The sequence below is a fragment of the Amblyraja radiata genome, chromosome 26 (genome assembly GCF_010909765.2).
Source record: "Amblyraja radiata isolate CabotCenter1 chromosome 26, sAmbRad1.1.pri, whole genome shotgun sequence".
Classification (NCBI taxonomy): Eukaryota; Metazoa; Chordata; class Chondrichthyes; order Rajiformes; family Rajidae; genus Amblyraja; species Amblyraja radiata.
In genome coordinates, this window is record NC_045981.1 from 5,042,910 (window position 1) to 5,056,328 (window position 13,419).

Here is a 13,419-nt window from a genome sequence, read left to right on the forward strand (position 1 = left end):
TAACTCGACTGGTCTGGCAGCATCCCTGGAGAAAAAGGGTTGGTGACGTTTTGAGTTCCGTCCTGAAACATCACCTATCCTTGTCCTCCAGAGAAGTTGCCTGACCCGCTGAGGTACTCCAGCATTTTGTGTCTATGGAAGGAACAGAAGGAAATGTCTTAGTTGTTGTGTGCTCTTCAAATGTGACAGGTATCTCTAAATAAGTGGGAGAATATCGAAGCTATTCTAGCGCCTGGAACACAACATCTTAACTGGATGTATAGTGCGATCTACTGATCTAAAAGCTCAAACCTGTGTTCCATTTGGTGCTGTGCACCATCTACACATTCAAAACTGTATTGCTCAACATTATTCCAGTTTGTTACTAGATATATCCCTCGATTTACAAGAAGAGCATATCATGAGTAATGCCATGTCTGTCAAATTGGTTCAGGAGTCACGAGGAACTGTAGATGGTGAAATCTTCAGCACAAAACTCTGACCTGCTGAGTTCCTTCAGCAGCTGGCTTTTGGTTAAGGAGTACCCGATTGTACTGTGAAATGTCACTTACAAATAAACTGCTCACCAACACTCATTTTAGATTCCACCTGGAGCACTTGGATCTCATCGGGAAAGCATACAAGCACAGTGGAGAGAGTTATGTTCTTTGTGGGAGATGAGAGTAAGTGATCTTTACATCAAAGCAGCATTTGATCAATTGTAGCATCAGGGAGCCATAGCCAAAGTAACAACAATAGGTAGCATGGGTAAGATTTGAGTTCTATTTATCACAAATTTATCACATTTATCACTACTTCTGAGTGCTGAAGATCCATTTCAACCTCAAAGTCTAAGTTGCCATTTATTTCAGCGCTGATCTTTCTTCCATCATAAGATCAGCAGCAGAGATGTTTGTTTATAGTTACAGTCTTCAACTTTACTGGGAATTCCTGAGGCAATGAAAGCCCATGCCTGCATGAAAGCAGAATTCTACAACATCCACTTTCATCTGATATGGGGCATGCTACAAGTGGGGCATGCTACAACGCCATACCACAAGTTGATAGACACAAAAAGCTGGAGTAACACAGCGGGACAGGCAGCATCTCTGGAGAGAAGGATGGGTGACGTTTCGAGTCGAGACCCTTCTTCAGACCACAAGATTAGTTTATAGCTACAATATGGAAACTGGCCCTTCGGCCCACTGAGTCCGTGACGCCCATCGATCACCTGTTCCCACTATGTCTATGTTAAGCTATTTTCTCCCTACACACTATGGCCAATTTACAGAAGCCAATTAACCTACAAAGATGTGAGTTGTTGGGCGATACCGGAGCACCCGGAGAAAACTCTGAGTCACGGGGAGAACATACAAACTCCATGGAGACACTACCCGTAGTCAGGATCAAACCCGGGTCTCTGGCACTTTAAGGCAGCAAATCTACTACTGAGCCACCCACTATGCCTACCAATAGTGATAGACTTTGCACATCTAAAGACATAATCTTCATCTATTGGTAGTAAATAAAGCAAACTCAATGCTAGCATTTGTTTCAGGAGGGCTTGCACAAAAACAGGGATGTAATGTTGAGGCTCCTAAAGGCACTGGTAAGGCCACATTTGGAATACTGTGAGCATTTTTGGGCACCATATCTGAGGAAGGGTGTGCTGGCTCTGGAGAGGGTCCAGAGGAGGTTTACAAGAATGACCCCAGGAATGAGTAGGTTAACCTATGATGAGTGTTTGTCGACACTGGGCCTCAACATGCTGGAGTTTAGAAGATTGAGGGGGGACCTCAGTTAAATATACAGAATAGTAAAAGGCTTGCATAGAGTGGATGTAGAGAGGGTGTTTCCATTAGTGGGAGAGTCAGGAACTAGAGGTCATAGCATCAGAATTAAAGGATGCTCATTTAGGAAGGAGATGAAGAGAAATGTATTTAGTCAGAGAGTGGTGAATCTATGGAATTATTTGCCAAAGAAGGCTGTAGAGGCCAAGTCAGTGGATATATTTAAGGCAGAGATAGATAGAATCTTGATTAGTACAGGTGTCAGAGGTTATGGGGGAGAAGGCAGGAGAATGGGGTTAGGAGGGAGAGATAGATCAGTCATGATTGAATGGCGGAGTAGACATGATGGGCCAAATGGCCTAATTCTACTCCTATTCATATGACCTTATTTCTCTCTCCCTATCATGGAGGTCTTGGCTCTTCTCACACTGATAACCTATCTACATCTTGTACAGCTGTAAATGGTATCTCAACTCCTCCTCCCAAAACACTGGCCAATGAAAGCAAGCATGCCGTCACCTTCACCACTCTGTTTATCCGTGTCGCTCCTTTCATGGAAGTGTGCATTTGTACGCCAAGGTGTTTCTGATCTGCAACATTCCCCAGAGCCCTCCATTCTTGTCCTGGATTGTCATACCAAAATGTAACACCTTGCATTTATCTGAATTAAACTCCATCTGCCATTCCTCACTTCATTGTCCCACTTAATCAAAGTTCACATTATCATCTTAGATAACCGTCTTCACTGTCCACTATATCACCAATTGAAGTTTAATCTGAAAATGTATTATCTATGCCACCTGCATTCTCATCTAAAGATTGCTGTTTGGTTGGACGTAGTTTATTTGAAACTGTTGCTAATACTAGGATGTCCATGCCAGTCCACATCAATGAATTGAATTTGATTCTAAATGCAGGCTCCTGGGGGCAATTTTAATGTCCAATATTGGACCTGAGGGTAGAAATTAATGATGCTTTGTCTACAGAAGTCAAGAGCAAGCTTTATACGTAATGACTAGAGCCAGGATGTTTAGGCACTAAAAAAACTCTGAAATAGGCAGGCAAAAAGGCATAATAAATTTTTTAAAAAGGCACGGAAAAGGCCTTTATTGACAAAAAAAGGCATTTATTTCCACGACCAAAATATGGTAAAAAATAATAATATAAAGGTATACTACATTAAATAATCAAAGTTGCCTGGTTGCACATAATTAATAGCATTTTTTTTTAAATTATCTAGTGTTAAACTATACCGTCTGTCAGACAGAATATGCTTCAGTTGTAAAAAACGTCTTTCTACCCGAGGTCACTGGTGCATACCCAAAACAAGCTACAGACTCTATATTCATGATGATATCTTGTGCAGTTACTTTGTTGAAATCCTGCAAGTTATTCACTAATGTTTCGCCATGTTTCTCAAGGGAAGGCTGGGACTCTAGACCTTGGAGAGCAGGAGGATGAGTGGTGATCTTAGAGGTGTATAAAATCATGAGAGGAATAGATCGCGTAGATGCATAGTCTCTTGCCCAGAGTAGGTGAATCGAGGACCAGACATAGGTTTAAGGTGAAGGAGAAAAGATTTCATAGGAATCTGAAGGGTGATTTTTTCACATATAGGGTGGCTTGTGTATGGAACAAGCTGCCAGAGGAGATAGTTGAGACAGGGACTATCACAATTAAGAAACAATTAGACAGGTACATAGATAGGAATGGTTTAGATGGAAATGGGCCAAACGCAGGCAGGTGGGACGAGTATACAGTAGATGGGACATGTTGATCGGTGTGGACCATAGGGCCTGTTTCCACGCTGTATGACTCAATGTGGAAATGCACAAAGTTTCTGATCGGGATCCATCTTCACGGGATCCCAACCGGAAATGTTGTCCGGTATTTCCCTCCACAGATGTTGCCTGACCAGCTGATTTCCTCGACCACTTTGTGGCTCTGCTGAAGCTTCCAACATGTGCTGTTCCTTTTGTCTCCACGTCACTTTATGAAGTAGGTGAGATTCAAGATAGTGAAAAGTTATTTCAGAACTGATGTCATGAAGCTATTTTTTAAAGGAAATTTCCGGAATGGACAACTGCGCAATCGATAGAAGAAGAGTTGGGTACGTAATAGGGGGAGTTTGTGATCTTTATGGATGTCTGAGCTAAGGTGGTCTTACGTATCCCTATATATCTGAGTGTGTGCTGTGATCAGATGACAGGTTGGAATGAGAAGAATTGATTTTCCTTGACCAATTCAACAACCAACACATTCAGGTATCATTTCAACATTTCTAAAAAATACTGCAATAGGATTTCAAAACTATTTAACAGACTCATTTTGGAAAGTGTACAAACTTCTAACTTAAAAGCAAAGCAGCTGGAGTTCAGAGCCTTGAAATTAGTCTCTCCAAATATTAGTGTATGAATATTTAGCATGTGCTATACATTCTCCAAGTGCTATTTAGATGGAAGCATTGGTGCATTTAAAGCAAGCTTGCTCACATCTGTCAGATGACGGAGAAAGTGGAAAATAGCAAAGCCCCTGTCATAGAAACATAGAAACATAGAAATTAGGTGCAGGAGTAGGCCATTCGGCCCTTCGAGCCTGCACCGCCATTCAATATGATCATGGCTGATCATCCAACTCAGTATCCCGTACCTGCCTTCTCTCCATACCCTCTGATCCCCTTAGCCACAAGGGCCACATCTAACTCCCTCTTAAATATAGCCAATGAACTGGCCTCGACTACCCTCTGTGGCAGAGAGTTCCAGAGATTCACCACTCTCTGTGTGAAAAAAGTTCTTCTCATCTCGGTTTTAAAGGATTTCCCCCTTATCCTTAAGCTGTGACCCCTTGTCCTGGACTTCCCCAACATCGGGAGCAATCTTCCTGCATCTAGCCTGTCCAACCCCTTAAGAATTTTATAAGTTTCTATAAGATCCCCTCTCAATCTCCTAAATTCTAGAGAGTATAAACCAAGTCTATCCAGTCTTTCTTCATAAGACAGTCCTGACATCCCAGGAATCAGTCTGGTGAACCTTCTCTGCACTCCCTCTAGGGCAATAATGTCCTTCCTCAGATTTGGAGACCAAAACTGTACACAATACTCCAGGTGTGGTCTCACCAAGACCCTGTACAACTGCAGTAGAACCTCCCTGCTCCTATACTCAAATCCTTTTGCTATGAAAGCTAACATACCATTCACTTTCTTCACTGCCTGCTGCACCTGCATGCCTACTTTCAATGACTGGTGTACCATGACACCCAGGTCTCGCTGCATCTCCCCTTTTCCTAGTCGGCCACCATTTAGATAATAGTCTGCTTTCCTGTTTTTGCCACCAAAATGGATAACCTCACATTTATCCACATTATACTGCATCTGCCAAACATTTGCCCACTTACCCAGCCTATCCAAGTCACCTTGCAGTCTCCTAGCATCCTCCTCACAGCTAACACTGCCCCCCAGCTTAGTGTCATCCGCAAACTTGGAGATATTGCCTTCAATTCCCTCATCCAGATCATTAATATATATTGTAAATAGCTGGGGTCCCAGCACTGAGCCTTGCGGTACCCCACTAGTCACTGCCTGCCATTGTGAAAAGGACCTGTCCCACTTAGGAAACCTGAACGGAAACCTCTGGAGACTTTGCGCCCCACCCAAGGTTTCCGTGCGGATCCCGGAGGTTTTTGTCAGTCTCCCTAATGGTCGAAAGTGGTTTCCGCTTCTTCTATGTTCCGGCGATTATTTCAAAAAATTCGAAACCGGCCGCGACTAAAAATAGGTTGCCGTTTTAAAAATCGGTAATTTTTTAGTCGAAGCCGGTTGCGATACTAGTTGAAGGTAGTTGCTGGAGGTTGCAGGCAGTCTTACCTTCCACTACCTGCAACCTCCGGCAACCGCCCCGATCAGCGACCATCCGCACAATAGTTCTATTCTATCCACTATGGATAATATACAGAACTCAATTACCCTGCAAGCCTGCACCTCTTTGGTGTGTGGGAGGAAACCGGAGCACCTGGAGAAAGCCCACGCAGTCACAGGGAGGAGAAGGTGCAGGCTCCATACAGACAGCGCCCATAGTCAGGATGGAACCCGCGTCTCTGGCGCTGTAAGGCAGCAACTCTACCGTTATGCCACTGTGTTCCCTCTTGTCTCTGGGCAAACCCAAAATCTTAAAAAAACTGCACCATTCTTTTCTCCATGATCTATATGTGAAGGTAAACAGTCCCATGTTGTGCTTCAACTTTCAACTGTGGGATGTGTTAGAAATATACAGTTTGGGCCACATAGTTTCCTTGTAGTACCAAAATAGGGGTAATGACGGTCACTTTTGGGGGGTTTACATTCACTGAGAAGCTTGCTTGAAAATCTCTGCTTTTAACCTTGGTCCTCTCAATAAAGTAGCATGATCATAATCGTGCAACGTGTTAATCAGAGACTATCCAAACATATCTTTGCCCTAACTTTCCAGTCCATATTATTGCATGAATTTACTGGGAGTTCAGGGTCTCTGCTACCAATGGAAGCTTCTACAAAAATATCCTTTAATAATTTAATGCAAGAAACAGAGGCAGTTGTAATGTGGCAACAAGAATATCCTATCTTACCAGTGTCAAAAAGGAAGTTCTTGTAGAAATGATTGCACATGCTCATCTTCTTGTACATGGACAACAGGAGCCCAGATCCATTTTAGAACAGAATTTGTACAGTCATTTGATTTGATTGCGACTAAGATTTGTGCTGCACAGTTTACAAAATCCACAAGATATATTTAACATATTTACCATTTAAGGAGAAAGCTTGATTTTGCTGGTAATATTAAATGAAACAATGTGTTACCTGTGCTGAGGTGCTGTTCAGTTTCTCCAGCCCATTCTCCAAACGTTCCATCTTAGCCGTCAGCTCTTTACTCTTCTTCGACAACAGGTTCTGGTACAGCTTGATTTGTTCAAGGAATGACTTGGGTGTAGTATAATTGTATCGCCGGTCATTAATTAAATAGGACTTTGATGTCTCATTGACACTGCTGTGAACAAATGCCATGAACTTGCTGACAGATTCTTTAATAGATGGCTAAAGAAAAAGGAAAAGTTGTCAAAGCAGCACATTGTGACAATGTTTCCAAATGACAAGGAATTAGCTACTGACTTGATCAAGATATTATCATAAGGTGGAAAACCACTCAGCATTCCCACATCCATGTACAATTCACACAAAACTATGACTCATAGACAAGGCACCTTCTTTCTCCAACGAGATAGCATCTTCGAAATCAAAGACAGAACCATTTCCAACCATGGATTTTGAGGCATTGCAACATTTTTAACAGAGTTAAGCTGTACCAAGCTATTGAACAATATGTTTTCCTATTCAATATTTACATTAACAGCATTTCATCCTCATAAACTTGAATAGAATCATAACTTCAATATAGTTCTAAACAAATGTGACATACCTGGTCTAGATAAACCAGGTAGCCACCTTGTCATACCTTTATTAATTTATCCCAAAACAGAAACTGAGAAATTGAATCAAATTTGAAGAATAAATATCACTGAAAGCATCTCTTCTAAAATTAAATCATTATAGTGTTCATTTGTTGCTATTTTTTTTGTTTTAACTATTGAATGATATGTTATAAAAGGAGGAATGTCCAATATTCAAACAAACATATCTGCCGATGCACATAAGGCATACAAACTGGTCCTTTGTAATGAAAGATGCTTTTGGAAAGCAAAATGATTATGGAAGCAGGGTCAATAAGCCAGCTGCACCTCTCTTCACATTGTGTTTTTGATTTTCTGTTTTTGGACTGAATTCTGTTTTTAGTTTGTGTCTCTGTGATGTCTTTGTTATTTATTTTACTCTGATTATATGTTTATATTCCTGTTAATCTATGTAAGGTGTCCTTGAGATGTCTGAAAGGCGCCCAACAAATAAAATGTATTATTATTATTATTATTATTATTATTATTATTATTATTATTATTATTATTATTATTATAATGGACAATGTCTATGTGTTTTGGAGATAGTGTGGAAACTTGCCCTTCTGCCCACCGATTCCGCGCTGACCCCACACACACTACACACTAGAGACAATTTATAATTTTGCCAAGCCAATTAGCCTACAAACTGGTATGTCTTTGTAGTGTGGGAGGAAACTGGAGCACCCAAAGAAAGCCCACATGGTCACAGTCCACAGTCAGCACCCGTAGTCAGGATCGACCCCAGGTCTCTGGCGATGTAAGGCAGCAACTCTATTGCTGCTCCACCATGCCGTTGTCAAAGAACAAAGGCTGAGTGTTTCCCATTCTTATAATGAGTGGGAAACACTGCAATCAATGTGTTTACCTCAATTAAAAGGTGATATTCGTATTCATTTTCATGATCAACCCAACTAAAAGATGGTTGCAGCTAGCTAGCCCTGTCTCTGAGTTGATTTTTATGGATCCAAAGCCCAGACTATACAAGTCAGAAGTACATAATGCTGCCTGTATATGAGTGAACATATTGTGCAGAGAATAGAAATTGTTAGATATAAAAGATCAGTGTCCCTCTGGTTTGTCGTTTATCGCCCTGTTGCACAGTTATACGACACAATTGCTGTAGAGAAATGGATAGTTTATAGCAGTCAATTTCTATAAATTAGACTACAAAGAAAATGCTAATAATGGAAAGCTATAGGAAGCTGGAGTAACTCAGCAAGCCAGACAGCATCTCTGGAGAACATGGATAGGTCATGTTTCAGGTTGAGACCCTTCTTCAGACCCAGGTTAGACATCTGGATATAGTCTCCTTCTTTTCCCCTGAAGATTGTGTCCACATGTTTTATTTTAATCGGCAAAGTAATCTACACATTTATTTTAAACTGCAAATTTATTCTAGACAAAAATGTCATTTTCTCTAGTAATTTCTCTAATTTAGATATAAATGAATCCCCTCTGATGTACTGCTCCATCACTCCTCACTGAAATAATGCTCCTGCATTTTTAGTTTGAGTTTACTCTTCTCAAAATCCACACTGTTTTTGTTGTTGTAGAAGAGGAAAATAGGTAATGGCAGTCTGCATTGTTACGTTTCAATTAGAATCCAAACAACGCATCATTGATCAATTTGCCCTTCTCCAGATGAGAAGTCCTATTCATATAATCGCTCCTCATAATCCAGATGTTTTCATCGCTTCTATCATTATCATTACTTTTCTTTCACCCTTTGAATTGATGAAGTGTTCTTTTGTCTACTCTGATCACGATGCAGACTCGCTAGAATTTAGAAGATTGAGGGGGGATCTTATAGAAACTTACAAAATTCTTAAGGGGTTGGACAGGCTAGATGCAAGAAGATTGTTCCCGATGTTGGGGTAGTCCAGGACAAGTGGTCACAGTTTAAGGATAAAGGGGAAATCCTTTAGGACGGAGAAGAGAAAAAAAAAATTCACACAGAGAGTGGTGAAACTCTGGAACTCTCTGCCACAGAAGGTAGTTGAGGCCAGTTCATTGGCTATATTTAAAAGGGAGTTAGATGTGGCCCTTGTGGCTAAAGGGATCAGGGGGTATGGAGAGAGGGCAGGTACAGGATACTGAGTTGGATGATCAGCCATGATAATATTGAATGGCGGTGCAGGCTCGAAGGGCCGAATGGCCTACTCCTGCACCTATTTTCTATGTTTCTATCACCAGAACTGTGTGCAGTATTACAAGTGATTATTAAATTCAATGTGAACATTTGACCTAAATGTACTTTTGATGTCTTTCGCCAGTCTTGGGCTACTCTAACTGCAACAATATGGATTCAATTTGCTGGCAGTTATACACACATGTTGCCTTGTATAAGAAAGCAGTTCTGCTGGAAAGGTACAAACATTGTCAATAGGAAACGCAATTCCTAGGTTTTTCTCCTACATTTTTGTAAATGTTCAGCTTTTTGTTAAAGCTGAGTGTTGCAAACCAATTGGTAAATCTTCAAATGAAAAGGCAGGAATTATGTAATTGGCATCAGATGCCCATATTGCACTTGTGTGCAACTGTACAATAGTCTTGATTCCTGAAATTTACCCAGAGGATATGTTAAAACTGCTACGTTTCTTTTCATATTGTTTCTATACAGTGCAAGTGGCCATTATACGCTACAGCACAGTAATGATTTTTAAGGTTCAATACATTTTACTGTATTGAATTAATCAATACATTATTTTCTCCATAAATATAAATAAATTTTAGTCTCAATGCAAATTCTAACGATTCAACCCTGGAGATGACCTGAGAAGTGGACCTGTAGTTTCAGATAAGTTAGTCTATGTGGACTACATTGACTGTTCTACGTAGGAGGGAACTGTAGATGCTGGTTTACATGAAAAATAGACACAAAGTGCTGGAGTAACTCAGCGGGACAGGCAGCATCTCCAGAGAGAAAGAATGGGTGACGTTTTGGGTCAAGACCATTTTTGGTCCTTCAAACCTATGATCTAAAGTAGCCGATATATGTTGGTTAATAAAGATGCAGCTTTCAGTTCTTATGATAAACATATCTGTTAAGGGGCACTTGGGTAGCTTCTGAAACAAAGCTCACATGCTAACACCAACCAGACACAGCGCACTAATGGACTTTGTGAATTATGTCATAGAAACCACTCTTAATAATCTTACATCAACGTTATCAGTCTCCTGGAGGAAGCGCAGGCTGACAGACTCCAAAGCTTCCCGAGGCCACTCGTGAAACCAGTCTATTGCAGTGCAGTTGACCACAGCCGGGAATTTCCTACTACGAACCCGCAGCTTGTTACCGACAGGCGAGAAACACAAAGCCACCTACATGGAAACAACAGGAAAACCATTTTGCTGGAATTTAAAACATTAAAACATTTATTGTAGTTCTATTTGTTTTTGTTTCCAGTGTCTTTACGTAGTAATATTTAGTCATATGTGATAGAGCACAAGTTAAAAGTATGTTAGGTACACAAAATTGCTGGGGAAACTCAGCGGGTGCAGCAGCATCTATGGAGCGAAGGAAATAGGCGACGTTTCGGGCCGAAACCCTTCTTCAGACCCGTTCATTGATTTTCACATACACGTGGTCTTAGATCAGTTATGTGCAGATTCTCAGCTGAACAATTAAAGAAAATATATTAATGGTATACGATTATTTGCACATGGCAGAGACAGATTGGTTGATAGATAAGGCCGACAGTCTTCAGTTCCTTCATACATTACAGGCAGTGGGCAGCACAGTGGTGCAGCGGTAGAGTTGCTGCCTTACAGCGCCACAGACTTAGGTTCGATCCTGAATGCGGGTGCTGTCTGTATGGAGTTTGCACGTTCTACCCGTGACCTGCGTCGGATTTTTCCGGGATATCCGGTTTAATCCCACACGCCAAAGACGTACAGGTTTGTAGGTTAATTGGCTTGGTAAAATTGTAAATTGCCCCTGATGTTGGACCAGTCAGATTGAAACCATTCATCAACTCCAAGGAAGGTTTTGGACTTCTATGCTCATGTGTGCTTGAGTGAGAGTCGTGAATTTTACATTACTTACTGAGCTAAATGCACCAGTTCTGCTTACTATCCAGAACATTTCTGCCCATTCCATTTTGCAGCAATTATTATTGCTAATACAAGGTATATTGGCTAAACACAAATAATTTTGATGAACCTAATATCATATGATAGAACATCAATATTGCATCAACCCATAAATGATCAGTCCAAATTGAACTCCAATCCTTTGTGATATGCATGATTTAAAATGTTATCGGAATAGAGTAAACCTGTACAAGTTATGAAGAATCACCACTCACTGATTGACATACACTGGGACTCGGCATCAACATGTGCGTTATTTAGTCTAAAGATTCGAATGTTGCATGTGGGAAACTAATTATATGTTCTTCCCTTTAGTGGTAACATTGTACAAATACGGCTTATGCAGATGGTTGAAGGCTTTCCCTTTATGTGTGTTACTAACAGCACAATAGAAAAAGTGAAGTTGAGCAATTTTAACACAGTTTTCATCGAAGACAAATTGCCCCTAAATTGGCACAAATTGGTGCTTTAAATTTGTGGGAGCCAGTTTGGAGAATGGGTCTGTCAACCACAATGTTTAAACCTTTCCTTAGAAATGAAATGTCCTATCCATCTTTTACATGGTAGATCATACTGTGATGCATCATAGCATTTTCTATTTCAGCTGCACAAAGGTAGTTTACAATTTGGCAGCTTACGCAAACAATTTTCGATTGAATTGGAATTCCTCCATACCAGTAGTCGATGTAAAACCTCAACGTATTTTCCGTCATTTATTAACAAGACATGCCACATCAATCATTTACTGATATTGCTGCATCATCTACAAATGTCGGATTTTGGGTATGGATCACCATTTTCTTTAGATCAGCGTTACCTTTAGTTGCTTCCTGACGCGATCGATGAAGAATTTCCAGCAATTCTCTCGGGTGTCCATTAATCCCTGACCCTTGACTTCATTCCGCAAACTGCCGATGATGTTTTCCACTTCATCGTCGGCGAACAAGTCAGGAATTTCACCTGGATGTGTAGAGAAGGGGGTACACAAAATTGCTGGAGGAACTCAGCGGGTGCAGCAGCATCTATGGAGCGAAGGAAATAGGCGACGTTTCGGGCCGAAACCCTTCTTCAGACTGATGGGGGGTGGGGAAAGAAAGAAGGAAAAGGGAGGAGGAGGAGGCGCCCGGGGGCGGGCGGAGGGGCGGGTGGGAGGAGACAGCTAGAGGGTGAAGGAAGGGGAGGGGACAGCACAGGCTAGCCAAATTGGGGGAATTCAATGTTGATGCCATAAGGGCGCAAGGACCCCAGACGGAATATGAGGTGCTGTTCCTCCAATTTCCGCTGTTGCTCACTCTGGCAATGGAGGAGACCCAGGACAGAGAGGTCGGATTGGGAATGGGAGGGGGAGTTAAAGTGCTGAGCCACCGGGAGGTCAGGTAGGTTATTGCGGACTGAGCGGAGGTGTTCGGCGAAACGGTCGCCCAACCTACGCTTGGTCTCACCGATGTAAATTAGCTGACATCTAGAGCAGCGGATGCAGTAGATGAGGTTGGAGGAGATACAGGTGAACCTTTGTCGCACCGTAGAGAAGGGGATTGGGATTGGGTGAGTGAGTGGGGATGGGGGAGGTTGTTGGAGATGTTAGTCATTTGTAACACCGAGCTGGATAATGAACAGTATTGAAAATCAATTGATAAAATAAAAACATCTTGTGAGTTCATGCAAATACCTCAACACCCATTTCTCAAAGAGCACAACGATTTCTACAGTATTTCATTTAAGTTGAAATACAGTTGTAATGTAGAAAGTTAATTTATAATAGCTTTCTGGCCAAGGGCACCTTGCAAATACCAAGACGCAGATTGATTGCAAATCACACAGATCATATTGACGTACTGGGTCAACATTTTGAACTGCTTTCCTTATTGTACTGTCATTTACTAAAAACATTTGCTACAAGTCCATCTCTGCTTACAGTTACACCAGTAATGGATGAACTAGCCACATAATTCAGGTTTCTCTATACTTAATACAATCGTAATGCCCTTGACCCAGTAATTTCAGCAACAAAAAAAAAATCCAAACAAAGCCCAGCAAAATTCTTAACATTTAAGTTCTTAGCCAGGCAGGTGCTAGA

At 41.3% G+C, this 13,419-nt stretch overlaps 1 protein-coding gene across 2 annotated transcripts in view; it reads right to left on the minus strand.

Annotated features, from left to right (window-relative positions):
- The window catches only part of dnah9 (dynein axonemal heavy chain 9), a 325,024-nt gene that overhangs the window by 146,566 nt on the left and 165,039 nt on the right, over positions 1 to 13,419 (minus strand). For both annotated transcript variants that reach the window (XM_033044073.1, XM_033044072.1), the window contains exons 46-48: positions 12,160 to 12,302; positions 10,410 to 10,571; positions 6,601 to 6,834 (exon numbers count right to left, since the gene is read on the minus strand). In XM_033044073.1, coding sequence (XP_032899964.1) covers positions 6,601 to 6,834; positions 10,410 to 10,571; positions 12,160 to 12,302 — 539 coding nt within the window. The remainder of the gene's footprint in view (positions 1 to 6,600; positions 6,835 to 10,409; positions 10,572 to 12,159; positions 12,303 to 13,419) is intronic.